General features: G+C 44.0%; 1 protein-coding gene across 1 annotated transcript in view; it reads right to left on the reverse strand.

The window, feature by feature from the left end:
• The window catches only part of RNF213 (ring finger protein 213), a 56,419-nt gene that overhangs the window by 2,219 nt on the left and 40,162 nt on the right, over positions 1–14,038 (reverse strand). The window contains exons 45-64 of the mRNA XM_054083480.1: positions 13,913–14,015; positions 13,099–13,213; positions 12,013–12,223; positions 10,841–11,031; positions 10,411–10,539; positions 9,462–9,572; positions 8,976–9,218; positions 8,216–8,297; positions 7,462–7,496; positions 7,036–7,130; positions 6,151–6,310; positions 5,654–5,834; positions 4,787–4,881; positions 3,963–4,214; positions 3,526–3,658; positions 2,763–2,846; positions 1,783–1,963; positions 1,456–1,657; positions 1,238–1,315; positions 731–928 (exon numbers count right to left, since the gene is read on the reverse strand). Of these exons, the coding sequence (XP_053939455.1) occupies positions 731–928; positions 1,238–1,315; positions 1,456–1,657; positions 1,783–1,963; positions 2,763–2,846; positions 3,526–3,658; positions 3,963–4,214; positions 4,787–4,881; positions 5,654–5,834; positions 6,151–6,310; positions 7,036–7,130; positions 7,462–7,496; positions 8,216–8,297; positions 8,976–9,218; positions 9,462–9,572; positions 10,411–10,539; positions 10,841–11,031; positions 12,013–12,223; positions 13,099–13,213; positions 13,913–14,015 (2,879 nt within the window). The remainder of the gene's footprint in view (positions 1–730; positions 929–1,237; positions 1,316–1,455; positions 1,658–1,782; positions 1,964–2,762; positions 2,847–3,525; positions 3,659–3,962; positions 4,215–4,786; positions 4,882–5,653; positions 5,835–6,150; positions 6,311–7,035; positions 7,131–7,461; positions 7,497–8,215; positions 8,298–8,975; positions 9,219–9,461; positions 9,573–10,410; positions 10,540–10,840; positions 11,032–12,012; positions 12,224–13,098; positions 13,214–13,912; positions 14,016–14,038) is intronic.

Consider the following 14,038-nt stretch of genomic DNA (forward strand, 5'->3'; position numbering starts at 1 on the left):
AACCTATCCATGCCCTGCCCTACCCATACGGGTCAAAACTGCAGAAGAGCATAAGCTCAGCACGAGGGTCGCTGAACCCTTTTAACCTGGGTGTGGAAGTCCATCTGCAATAGGTTTCTCTCTCCCTCCTCCCCAATTTGCTTTCAATGATCCATTGTTTTGGTAAGAAAGAGAGTGGGAAAGTGATAGGGCTATGTTACACATACTTGTTCTAACACAGTGCCTTTGGCCCCTATCAGTGAAGGGCCTCTCTTCACACATCATTAGGAGATAAAACTTTCCCAGTTTTATCAGTCACCACTTTTGAGAAGTAAAGGCAAGTAAAGGCAAGCCAGTGTCACTGAAAGTGGACCCGAAAGTTCTCCCTTTTCTCAGTTTTAGCATTGCCACTAATCATGCCCACACTCAACTGAGAATTGTCCATCCTGGTGCTGACAGAGGAGCTTGGAGCTGCAGAGGAATCAACCTTTGCACATCCCTGACCTTTTGGTAGGGTTTAGCAAGAACCTGCTGAGCATCACCAACTATGAGATCCTCCCACCTTGCAAACACTGGTTGCAGGAAAAGTGAAAATTGTTTCCCCCCTGCTATTGGATGTGTCAGGGAGGGAATTCTATCACATCCTTTTCAAGCTGAACTTTTGCTGAGCTTGGAAACCAGGCTGGCTGGATTTAGTATAAACCAGTAAATATTGTCCTGTACTAATAAGAGCTTTGCTCTCAGGACTCACGTGCAGTACATGAGGGTTTGTCTGATCACCCATGTGCAGAACTTTTTCTATGTATTCAGTCAGAGGCATTTCGGCATTCTCTCCAGCCATGGCCAGGAATCCCAAGGTAATTTCAGTGACGGACAGAGCATCACAGACATCGCTGTAAGACTGTAGTTCCCCACTGATGATGTTCATCACAGAACTGGGGAGAGCACTCTGAAAATCAGGAAGTCAAAGGGAATATTAGTTTAGAGTCATTCCTTATTGCTGCTCAAGTTGCTGAAGTCACAGAAAATGGCAGAGCTCCAGATTTAGGAAACTGAAAATGCTTTACTATATCCCTTTCCTTTGTAAATCCTGACTGACCAAAGAAGGCCAGTTTGCACATATTTGAGGCATGCCAAGAGATTAGTGGATGAGCTTTCAGAGCAGATGAACAAGGCAAGTGACAGAAGACAAGCCTGATGTTTCCTGGGATGTCAGGGGTCTCCTGCCTGCCTTGTTTCCTCCAGTGCAGAAACCCACCTGATGCAGCTTGCTCCTGACATCCTTAAGCAGCTGTTCATAATTCCGATCATGTCTGTAGACAAGGGTAGGTATTCCCTGTCAGGACAGAAACCCACAATTGTAAAGCTTTCATAACATTGCTAACCCTGCTACAGAGCATGCCTGGCTGCAGCAAACGCTGCAGGGCTCCGACATCAACCAAGAAGTTGCCAGCAGAAAATGTAGCCTTCTCCTACCATTAGGCTGATGAGTGGTTTCCCCTGCAGGAATTTGCTGATGAGTTGCTGCTGGATCTTCTTCAGATCAAAGTCTTGCAGCATCTCCCCTCCCTTCTCCATGCTGTACTGGCAGTTGGACAAGATCAGAGGAATCAGGTCCTTCTCAGCCTCATAACTAATCACGTGCAGGTCAGCCACTTCTGACGGACTGATCAAGTACCTGCAGAAGGGAAAACAGTCACCATGTAGAGCACGAAGCCTTCACGAAGCCAGGAAAGCTGATTGTCTGGTAGCAGGTAATACAACAGAGCCCCGTCAAAAGTCCTAGCTGGAATAGGAACGTACCTATCATCTTCTTTGATGTGTTTGTTCACTGAGTAGATGAAGTCATTGTGCAGACTAATGAGATAGCTGGTTAAGGCTGTGGAGCAGAGGCCCAGTCCCTGTCTACGTGGAAGAAGGACCTCAAGCTTGCTGTCAAGGGTCAGGTCAGCATCACAGTAGCCTTTAGGAAGCTTAATTTCCCCTAAAATAAAAGGTAGAGAAGACTGCTTGAGGTGGCCCAGAGTCAGTCCACAAAGAGCAAGCATCAACGGATCGGAACCAAGCCAGAAGAAAGTATAGAAGCTGAAAAAAGCAGTGCTCTTTTCCGTTACATTTAAGTGCTAAAGGAAGCAAGTTCAGGTGAGAAACTACAAGAGGGAAACAAATTCTTCCATTTGCTCCTAGATCTTCTTAAACCTTTAACGGCCAAAGTCAGTTTTGAGGATGTGCCTCAGCATCACTGATGGGAGGAACTCGAACTGTGCAAGGGTAGTTGTAGAGGAGTGTGGGAAAATAAGGGAAGAATGGCAAGGAGGATTGTAAACATGCTCAAGTGACTTGCAGCTGGGTGAAGAAAAACACATATACTAATTGTTGTTTAGTCCTGTGTGCTTGACAAGTAGAACTTCTATGTTTAGATAATATAGGCCTGTGATAAACTCAAGGCACCCTAGCAAACACCCTTGAGATTCCTGCCCCACTGGGAAAGATCAAAGCACGGTGGAAAATTACACCTGTGTAAATCCTTGCTATACAGGTGAAAACAGTAGGTTTATAAACACACTCCAGCGAGGACCGAGCTCTGCAGTGCTTGCGTTCCCACGCATGTGTCTCTGCCTGGGTGCTGATTCAGAGATCCCCCGGTTCACCAGGTAACAAGAATAACTCTGCATTTCACTCATGGTCTGCTGTTGTTCCTGCGTCCCGCTTGCATTGGCTCCCACAAGGAGCAAGCTCCTGCTTCCATCCCCTCTCACCTGCTGGGAAAGAAAGGTACTCACCATTGGTGTCCAGCGAGTTTCTCAGCTTGTTCCAAACAGACAGAAACACTTTCACTCTCCCCCGTAACAGGTCCTTCATCACATCTGGGGAATAACAGAAAGACAAATCCTCGAAACACGTTTTACTGGCAAGACCACGGAACTCCATAACGTAAGAATTTTCAAAGGACACCTCTGAACTCTAGGCAACTGCCCAAACAGATCAAGGGGGACTAAACAGACAATGAACAGTTTTCTAATGGTTTCAAATCGACTCATTTGCTCTGTTTGTTTATATCCTTCCATTACTGTCTGCTGTTGGCACAGTCTACAAGGCTGGATGGATCCATGGTCTGATTCTGCATGACCTTTATGTACTTAAAAACATAAGTAATTGTACTTAAGTACAATTGAAGGAGTCGCCACAAAACATCTGTAAGGTGTCCATGAATGGAAGGGAAGGACATCTATTCTATACCCTAGGGCAAAGCTTAAAAATTCAACCTACCCACTGCTGCATTCAAGGATTTATCTTGCCTATATGAGCAGAATCTCTACCCCTTATGAACAATCTTCCTGTCCCTAATTCTCTTTAAAGTCACCTGATGAGTTTTCCAAGCATAACTCCAATTGTTAAGGTCTCTAATTCATTTGGATGAGCATTAAAAGGAAGATACGAGAGTATAAGATTGCAAGCTCAAGAGAAGCTTTCATCTTCATTTTCAACTGGAATATCCAGCACTTTTTGGTTTTACTAATTACAGTCTTGGCAGATGCTTCTCACCTGAGAAGGGTTCGTTGAGGAATTCTCTGATGGAGCAGCGCTTGACATCAGCAGTGTTCTGAAATTGCCTCACCAAGTCTTTCTGGAGAGCCAGAATCTCTGGTAAGAATTTAACCAGCCTTAGCTCTGTTTCCTGAAAGATGAAAGGTGGTGATAAGTAAGATAGTTCTTGGACAAACAAGTTTGGAATACTTATATGGAATTACTTCTTAACTGTTTTAAAAGAAAAAATATTTTACATGGGCAGTTCTCAAGACTGTAGAAAGTCATGAGAAGAAAGACTAGTCAAATAGTGGTTTAATCCTGGATAACTGGCTCTAGGGACTCATCCGAGCACGGGTCTGGCCCTCGAGACGTCCCTTCCAACCTCAAGTAGGCTGCGATTCTGTGAGCTGATCTCTGAACAGTGCAGTCTCTCATCGCTGTGTCACACCCACCTTCTGCAGAAACTTCCAAAGGAGAGGGACAGCATCCTTGGCGTTCTTCTGTTGGACTACATGGCCCAGGTTCTCCACTGAAATCCTCTTTCGGCAGCTCCACATCTTGTTATGATGTATGTGACTATCCTTCGGCAGCTGGGACAGGAAAGTGACTGGGTCACCATACACTATTTTCACTACTGGATTGGAAAAAATTCTCTCATCCTCTTGTATTTGCCGGTTTAACTGTGCAAGTTTTTTATCCAAGTCCTGCATAAAAAAAAAAAAAAATCAAGAAAAAGAAATTATATCAGAATTAGCACTGTTCTGTCACATCAAAGCTCCGCTAAAATGTATTTCCCCAATAGCTTGATGGCCAATTGACACAACCAAAGCAGAAGATGAGCTCCATAGGAAGGCATGTGAAACACATCCTGTGAAACAGCTGTTTAAACTATAAAGTTAGTCTTTGTTCTCCTGTCATCCAGCTCGCAGGTCTTCCATTCTTGAGGTGATGAGAGGGGGAAAGGCAGGTGGGATGCATTTGGGACAACCATATGCTCACTCGGACAAAAATTTTCAACCAAGCTAAGACATTCCTGCTTTTTCAGTGATACACAATCATCACAGCACAACTGTAGTTTCAAATACTCATTTCCACAGGTAGAATAAAGGTGGCTGACCCTTACAAATTAAAGATAACCTGTAGTTGTGTCATAAATGGCTTGGCTTTAGGAATAGCTGGGTGAAAAGTATTGCGCAGACATTACAGCAGGTCAGATTTCCAAGTGAGTGAATTTGAACTGCTCAGCTACTGAAATTCTACACGGCGAATTTCTCACCTGCAATGCAGGAGCAATAATTGTTCTTGCAACAATTTCTTCCCATGCGTTTCTCATCTGTTTGGTGGAGAGCACATCATCAAAATGAACTGGCCCTGCGACAGAAATATTTAGTCTCTTAGATTTGCAATATTTCAGTTAAAAGACGGCACAGATTCCCTAAGCTTCCAGATGGGACATCCTTGCAAGTTAGCATGATGAGCCAAAAGCAATTACAGAGGCCTTAGAAGCTACACGAATATCTTAGTCTAGCTGGAGAGTCTTGTCCAAAACAGCACACAATGACTACAGGTTTTCAGTAGCTTCAGTCCGGTCATTCATTGGAATGATGTGGACATTTATCCAATTCATTCATAATCCCAGAAAGATTAAACAAGTTGTCCAAGGTCAGACCATGATCAAAGACAGATCGAACAATAGAGCTTGGTGCTGTCACACTAAAATTATGGCTATTACATATAAATCCCTCTATAACACAATGCCTTATGTCAACCTGAACTCCAGATTCTACCACAAACTATACTCTGCCATCCCTTTTCTACCCAACAGCTTCTTGGTAGACATTTAGAGGGAAGTATAGTGTATAGATTATACACAGAAGGAGCTACTGTGCTTAGAATAGTTCCTCTGCTTGTAGGCTGAAAGCTCTATCAACAGGTCTCGAGGTTATTTATTCAATAATTCCTTCTCAGAATTATGCGCCAAATCTTACAAACTCCACGTACTTGACCAAAAGAGAAGTAAACAACCAAAAATTCTCCACTCCCTACAGCAAGAAAAAAGCCTCAAATTTCTAGGTCTTCCTCACCAGCTCAGATACCACCTGTTGCAAATGGTCTGTTAGCAAAGAAGCAGCAGTTTCCTTACACTGGCCTGGGTTCTGACAGGTGTCCTTAAGGAGGCTGCTGAGGACAAGATGAAGGGTGTTGATAGTCTCATCCACACTCTTTCCCAAAGTTCCTGTCAGCTGTGTCAAGTCCTCCTGAATATGCTGCTGCAGGAAACTCACAGGGTCCTCCACTGCTGGCTTGATAATCCTTTGCAATGACTAAAGAGCAACAAAAGGCAAGAATGAGCATGGCCAATAACATCTAATTCAAGCGCGAGGCATGCAGAACTACAGTCTCACCACAAAGTCAACTCTGTCCCATGGGATTCCTACTACTTGAACATATAAAGGCAGGTGTGTGCATCCACGTGCGGGAAGGAACAAAAATCACTCCTGGGCAAGGAGGGAAGTGAACTTGGGTCTTGCATCTTGAAAGACTGCCCCAGTCACTTGGCAGTATGATAAAAAGGACCAGCATCATACCAAGGTTTCACTACATTTCAAGTGGCCGCTTGGAACTATTACTGGAAAATACCTGACGATGTCTTGTGGCTCCCAGCAACATTGACAAATGTGTGAGCAAGCGTATCAGCATCAAGACAGCTGGGGTCATGGCCCGATCAGATACTCCCATTGTTCTTCTGTGTTGCAGGTCTCCCAGAATGTGGCCAGTTTGAGTTCTGTCTACAGTATACCTGTTGGAAAGTGTATATATAGTATTTTCTTTTTGCCCTGACAAAAACACACAAGAGAGGTCTTCAATAGCCAGCAATGTTGTTTTGACCCATAAGAGCTTTGAAAGCCACAGAAGTTGCCAATTAAAAGCGCTACAGGGGAATAAGGACTTCCAGTAAGTTTTGTGCACAAATAAGCCAATTTGTTTGGTTTGATGGCTCTCTACTCTTCTCTGGACATATCTTCCTAATACATTTTCTATGAAAGTGGCATTGTCTGGCCCGGTAGGGCAAGATCAGCCAACTCTGCTGGACAGACAAGAAGCCACTACTTTCAGAATCAGTAACTTTAACGTTCTTACACAAGGGCTGCAAGTGCTAATCCAGAGAATCGAGGAGGATGGAGCATAAGTCAGGTACCGGAGCGCTGGTAGTTCTTCAATCATGCTGATCTATTTACCAAAATATTGGTTATTACTAACGTGGTGTAGAACCACATAACCTATACCAGCCCTGAAGGATCAGGGAGATGGAAAACCTTAAGCCAGCATCTTCAGCAGATCTTATGTTAAAGCAGTTTCTGCAAAGTCAGAGTTATACCAGCACTTCTAACAGCTGAGCTTCTTCCCCTCAGAAGCCCATATCTGTGCTAACAGGGAATCCCATGTGCCACCTTTCAGGTAACAGCATGAAGTGGCCCAAAAGCATGATTTAGTGCTGAAAAAGATTAATTAATCAAAGCATACCTGACTTCTTGAAAGTTAGACAGTCGTTTATGATCTAACCCTCCAACGTGGGCACCACAGTCGATACAGCGGGTAATTTCCATGGGTTTGCCACACTAGCAAAAAGCAAAATGAGAACACTGAACTCCAGAGTAAAAGCTTCTCCAGCAGAGAAAGAGAATGAAACATAAACTCAAGCTGTAATTGTTTAATTCGAGAACTGTTATATGCAGGGCAAAGGACCTCTGCCTCTCGTTTCCTAGATTTACGGTATAAGCTGTGTCAGAGCTATTCTAAATTTTACATTACAAAGGCAAAATTATTAGTAAGGTAGAGAATTTAGAAAACTAACTGCTGTGCAATAGAACATAAAAATCAGAAAAAGAAAATAACAGTTCATTGTTGAAAACACCACCTGCTTAAACACCCACCAATCCCAAGTCTTACCTCTCCTACAAGGCAGGGGTGGCCATTGGGACATACTATCAAGAAACAAACAAGACAGCATTATAAAATTGATGTTTATAAAGCCTCTGTTATTTCCTTTCATAGGGACCATCATCTTGGAGCAAGAAACATACTTCAAGACCTAAACAAAAGCACTGACTGCCCCAAAGCTCAAAGGAGCAAGAGACCTACGTAGGAACCAGAGGAAGTTTTCAGTACTTCTCCGAGAAACAAGGAATGGAAGCCTGAAAGATTCTGCTACTGACTACCAAATGAATGCTCCCACCCCTGGATTTTCAGCCTGCAGTAAGATCCTAATGTAGAAAGCAGAGAACTCAAAGCTGGTCAGGAAAGTGGCAAAGTGCTCCTCTTCTGCTCACACCATTTTAACATTGCCAGAATCATAAAACGGTTTGAGTTGGAAGGGACCTTAAAGATCATCCAGTTCCAACACCCTTGCCATGGACTGGGACACCTCCCACTAGACCAGGCAGCTGAAGGCCCCATCCAACCTGGCCTTGGACACCTCCAGAGAGGCAGCAGCCACCAATTCCAGGTTTGTAAACAGCCATAGGCTCAAGACTAAACAGAAGCTCAATGCGATCTGGTGCATTACACACATAAACCATAGCTACAAATTTACAAAGGATAACACACGCTGAGAAGGAATGTATCTGTCCTCAGGTCTGGAACAGTTTCATTGAAAAACCAAGGATTTTCCTTCAGTTTTTCACAGCCAGTCAGGAGCACTTACTGTACCAACGCATATTTCTTGTTGCTGCCCAGGTCATCGCCTGAGCAATAATATCTTCCGGCATTGTAGGCAGAAAAGAACGCTAAGGAGGAAAAACAAAAAATGTGACAAGTAAATACGTAAATCAGTTCTTTCCTGTAGCAGTTGCTCGACTTGCGATTTGAATTTATTCAATCTTTATTGTGGGGAACAAGAGACAACTGAAAGCAGAGGTCACGCAGCTGATGTGCATGCACATTTTTAAATTCTACCTTTGAAAATCTACTCTTAAGAGCTCTCAGCATTGTTAAGTCTTGCATGTGCGCTCTCTAGACACTCTCTAGACATTGGATTCCTCTTAGGGTGGCCTCATGAACCCTGGGGGATACCAGCATGCTCCCATTCCCCTTGGATAGCCGGGAGTAGCAGGGCAGCAGATCCCTCTGCCTGGGCTCAGCCTAGGGCTGCGTGAGCCGTTATCCTCTAGAGCTCCACAGCAGGACTAACCAGCTGCTTTCAGACCTGCTCACTCAAATACTAGCAAAAGTATTTGCCTGATCTCGCTAAGCATGCAGAGGTACCTTAAAAAGGTACCACCTCCGACCTTGTTGTAGTGCTAATTAATCCCAGTGACACCAAAATAATCATGTATTGGTAACTCACAGCCAAAACAATGAGTCAGTGCTTTCGATGTTAAGAAAGGTTAGCTTAGAGAGGATCCAGCAGATATACAAAAGAACTAGCAATACGCTGAATTGCCATCTGAGTTAAATCTCTTTACCTCCATGGTGTACGGATGGAATGCCAGATTCCTCAGGGGCTTCAGGATGGGGTTCTGCCCGCACAGCAGGACAGCTGTGGTGTGAACAGCCATTTCAATTAGTGCTCTGTTGTGGCTGAAGCTTTGAGGATCCACTGTCAGAGATGGCAGTGCATTAAGCACAAGAGAAACTGCAAAATCCTTCAGGTCTGGAGAATTCAGGACTTGGGAGTTTTGGATGAACTTAGTCATAAACTCGGTTTGCTGAAAGCACATATTTAAAAGAAATAAAACCAACATGATATTGCCCACCAAACCAAAGAGGACTATCAGCCGCTTCCCATGCTGTGTTGCCCCCACTTTGAAAACACTTCCACTCTGCTCAGATCAGGACAAAATCATATTTGGGGCAGAGGAACAGAAGGCTCTTCCACCAATGATCCAAATCTCAGTCATCCTTATCAATGAAGCATGTTTGTCACGAGCTTCCAAAGTGAATTATCTTACCTGTTGTTTGGGATGAAGATTTGAGTCATTAACTCCATACAGGGCAGTGACCTCTCTGAAAATAGCCAAGAGCAGATGGACAGATTGTACAGCCCAGGAGCTGTGAGATGCCTAGAAAAGAAGAAAGGGTGATATGGCAGAGAAGATATAGCTGTCACAGCTGAAGTCTGACAAAATTTCAGCTGGTTACTGGATTTGCAGGCTTCAGCAGGTCTGTGGTAAAACTCTCCCCACGCACAAATGAGGATAGTGCAGAAATGACTGATCAAGCCATAAATAAATGAATAATCCAACAGAACTCAAGCTGATTGAGGGTTTTACACCAAAAGCTCTCAAGAACTTTACTCTTCTAACATCCAGTCAGAATTGCAGTCTTACCAGGCAGCAACCTGTACATGCCTGCCTTCAAACCAACCCAGAAGTGAAAAAGAAACCACAGACAGTGTGTAATAGATGGTAAAGAGACATTCGAAGGCACATCGTTTGCAAACTGCTTCCTGAAGATTTTCATACATAGAATACATATTGGAAAAAGGTTACAATTAGATAGAAATCACCTGTTTGGTTTTTGCGTGGCAGGAGACAAAGCTGGGCAAATACTGGCAGGCAGGGAGTGGGAATAAAGCTTCTTTGATTATCCGCCTGCCCTCCAGTCGGTTGGCTACAAGGTGCCCATATTGCTTACCAAAAAACAAACTGCTCCTTTAAATTATGAGGGGAGAAAAGCAAGAGGAAGCAACCAACAGAAATAACCTCAGAGTTACATATGCTAGAACACAAGCAAGAAAGTAAAGCAAATGTGTCTGCCAGCATAACCCACAGTAACTTTCAAGGGAAGGCAACCCAGACATCTCCATCGGAAGAGACACTGCCAACAGGAACACACAAAGCTTAAACATTGGCCATCCAGAATCCACAATGGGATTATGGTGAGGAGAGTGCGCCCTACCTTCTCTGCCTCCAGGAGACCCTCAGTCTTATACTCAACCATGGCTCTCCCCACAGCATCACGCAGGACTCTGTAATTCTCACCACATGCCAGGTAATTATCCATGTGATTAGACTGGCTGTTCTGCACCTTCAAAGGGAAAAGCCCACGGTGAGCGCTATGGACATTAACAAGGTAGCATCTCTTCTTCCTCCCAAGAACTGGGGCATCTCAGGCTTTGCAAAGAGACAGGAGGCAGGCATGGCAACCCACACGGCCTCACTGCTGGAAGAGTGAGGCACAGAGCCCACTCGGAGCAACGATAAGGCACCACCACTCCCACCGTGGTGAGTCCCCCAGAGCCACGCAACAGCAGAAACACCCCATAGCAGTACAGACTGAAGACTAAGAGGAGACCAGAGCCATCTCCAAGGAAACACCCCTTCCTTACCTGTCTCAGAATTTCCAATGGAAACACCCAGTTAAACTCTGCCTCTGTGGCAAGCTTCTGAGCAAATTCCACCCCGTACTGACTAGCAATTTTCCGGACTAAGTAAACACAATGCCAGTCATTCTTGGCGAGGCTACAGAACGTCCTCACATTTGCCAGGTAACGCTGCTTCTCCTCTAAATGGTCTTGCTCTAGAGTGGGGAAAAAAAAAAAGATGACAAAACCACATCGTGCCTCACAAAATGTGTCTGTCTGCATGAGCTGCAGCACCAAGCTCTTCTCCTAGTGCTAACTGATTACACAGGAGCACTTGAGAGCCCTCTCTTCCTCAGCAGCTTATCTAGAGTCTTTTCTCAGCTGGAATTCAGACGGAGATTCTTTTCTTCAGCAGAGCATGACATACCCTACTTCCGATTCCTTCTCTCAGGGACAAGTTTTCCCATGTACTGGTAATTCTTTCTCAGAGCGCTTCCATCCTGGTCAAAAATGGCTTTCCATTGTCTCAGCTGCCAAGGTGATGGTGCTCCCTGAGAATGATTCCTGCGATGCACTTCAGTAGCCTGACATCCTCGATGCAAGGGCTGGATGCTGAGATCTCTTGGAATTAGATACACTACTGCACTTTGATGCTTCCAAGACTGTGCAAGCATCTAAGACTCTCTACACACCATTCTCCTTTACTGGGCCAGCAGATCAGCTCAAAACTTATTTTACTTCTTTTTTTAAGTGTCTCTTCGTCCTTTTTAACTACGCAGAACTCTTATTCATCTAAAAAATAAAAGCCTTATAGTAGTCATGTATCTGAAGCATCCTTTATTCATTTATTCATTAAAGTTCAGTTTAATTGGTCCTATATAAAATTTTATTGTTAGCATTTGGAAGATAAAATAAATCTCCTTCCAAAGGCACAACTCCTGTGTAACTACACCCTAGAGGATTCACACAGCCTTGCTACTAGGTACGGAGCCCTTCTAATACACGGTAAAGAGAAGAAATAATGACTGACACTCCTAATGAAGGAGAAAAAAAAACAATGATGCACTTGTTCTTGGCCATGCATCAAAACAAGTTCTGGTACAGCATAGGTGCACTGACTGTGACCGGCCTGTCTCCCATTGTGACTTTGCTCTATATACAGTATTTCCATTTGACAGCGGAATAATTAGACTTACTTGTGTGCTCATGCAAGTCAAACAGCAGCTCTGCAGCCTTATTCAAGTACAAGCGAACCTTGGCTACTGCCTGCAAATATTCAACGGATGATTCCTGAGGCGTTTCTCGATTATTCGTTGGGAGATAGTTCTCTGGGAAGCCTCTGTCTCCAGGCAGACAGTTTGCATGCTCATATCCAAGGCTGCTCTCAGACTTTTCACACAGAGAGTCCTAAAGATGGGCCAGAATACTGCGTCAGTGGCAGAACCGCTTAAATAAGAAGTCCTGTTCATTGGTACTTTGTATCTCCAGCGTATCCACGCTGCACATTAACCTTCCATGTCTCTCGCAGCACCCTCCATCCTAACACCATCCTCCCTGTGATCTCTCCGGTTGTTACCCCAAACTGCTGCTGCATCACCAAACACCTTCTTCAGCGATACGCTCAAGCTCTCCCCAACATTTCCTAAGCGTGAGGCTGAGCAAGGTTGTTTTGAACATACTGACTGGCTACAGATGCTGGAAGACATCACATGTTCCAAGATGGGAAGCTCTACCAGTCTCCCCTTTGGAAGAATACAAATCTTGATTTTATCTACAAAGTCACCATTTTAATAAAAACTATAAGAAATGAAACATCTACCCTGCTGCTGTTTGTTTCAAGTTGTCTAAAGCATTAAAAGTTATGCAAGGGGAGGGAAGGGAATGATCCAAAGAGCACAGTAATCTAAAGTTGTGCTAACAAAGAAGTGTCTGTGAAAACAGGAAAGTAATCCAGCAGCAGACTACCGCGATGAGAAATCCCCTGCTTGCTGCACTCCTGTGTTGGAATTTGAGTCTTATCAGGCTTCACGTAACACTTTGACACCTGTCTGAGATGTCCAAGAGAATTCAGGTAGCACTGCAAACAAACACAAGCCTTACCATGCACAGCAAGGCCAGTTACTGGAGAGCAGGTTCCAAGCAGATGATATCATATAAGATTCCTGTGGGGCTTTCTACTTGGGCAGTTAATTACGTGCACAAGAAACTTGCCTAAAATTGCAGAAGAATTTCTATTCTGGACTTTTTTTGTTACTCCAACAGCTGTATTGCCCAGCTCTTACCTCTAAGCAGTTGACAAAAAGCAAGTAGAGTTCTTTTTTATCCTTTTTCTCTAGGATTTTGCTGTGCTCTACCCGGGACAGGTAGTCTTGGACATCATTTTTCACTTCATTGAAGCTACAGGAGAAAAAAAAAAACACAACTGCAATACTGACAGCTAGTACTTATGTTCTAAATCATTATCAAACTCCTAGTTATGTCCATGAGACAGGAGGGGGTCACTCTGGATCCATCTGGAAGATGGAAAAGCAGTTGTGTCATGTTTTGCCAGATGTCATCTAGCTTCCCAGTCTGAGCTAGGCTACTATCATCAACAATGCTAAATTAGAAACGCTAAGGCTAAGTCATCTGATCTATTAAACATCTGATTTAGGAGAAGATGATCACCCTTTAAAGTGTTTTCTGTTCACTGACTGCAAAGGGAGGCTGGAAGAGCCAGTGTGAATGGAGAGGTCTGCGTGAGTGTAAAAAAGACAATTCTTGATTAAATGTCTGTGGATGAGGAGTATTGTTTCCTATCAATTAGTCAGCTGCCTTTAGTTTACTCAAGCCATTCCCTTTCAGCACAGGTTTAGGTTAAGAATAGCTAGGTAAACCTTGGCAGGGAGTGATCAGATACTTGAACACAAGCTACATGCAAGCCAGCCAAGCTGCATAACTCAAACCAACGCACAGGGGGAATTTCACTTGTAATGATCCATATTTAATGGACAGCGTGGAAGTGAGGAGAAAAATCCGGCTGGTTTGATGAGGTCATGAAAAATAAAACCGAACCACCCCTCGTGTAACATCCATCGTTTGTCTGACTCTGCTCACCTGTACTTCAAGAGGAGCTTCAGCATTACAGAGCGGACGATGGGAGTTTCATCCACTTCATCATTAAACGGGGACAGAAATTTTGTGCAGACACTAGGGTGATCTGTGGAGATAAGGAAAAGACAG

This window comes from Cuculus canorus, chromosome 18 (assembly GCF_017976375.1).
Source record: "Cuculus canorus isolate bCucCan1 chromosome 18, bCucCan1.pri, whole genome shotgun sequence".
Taxonomy (NCBI): Eukaryota; Metazoa; Chordata; class Aves; order Cuculiformes; family Cuculidae; genus Cuculus; species Cuculus canorus.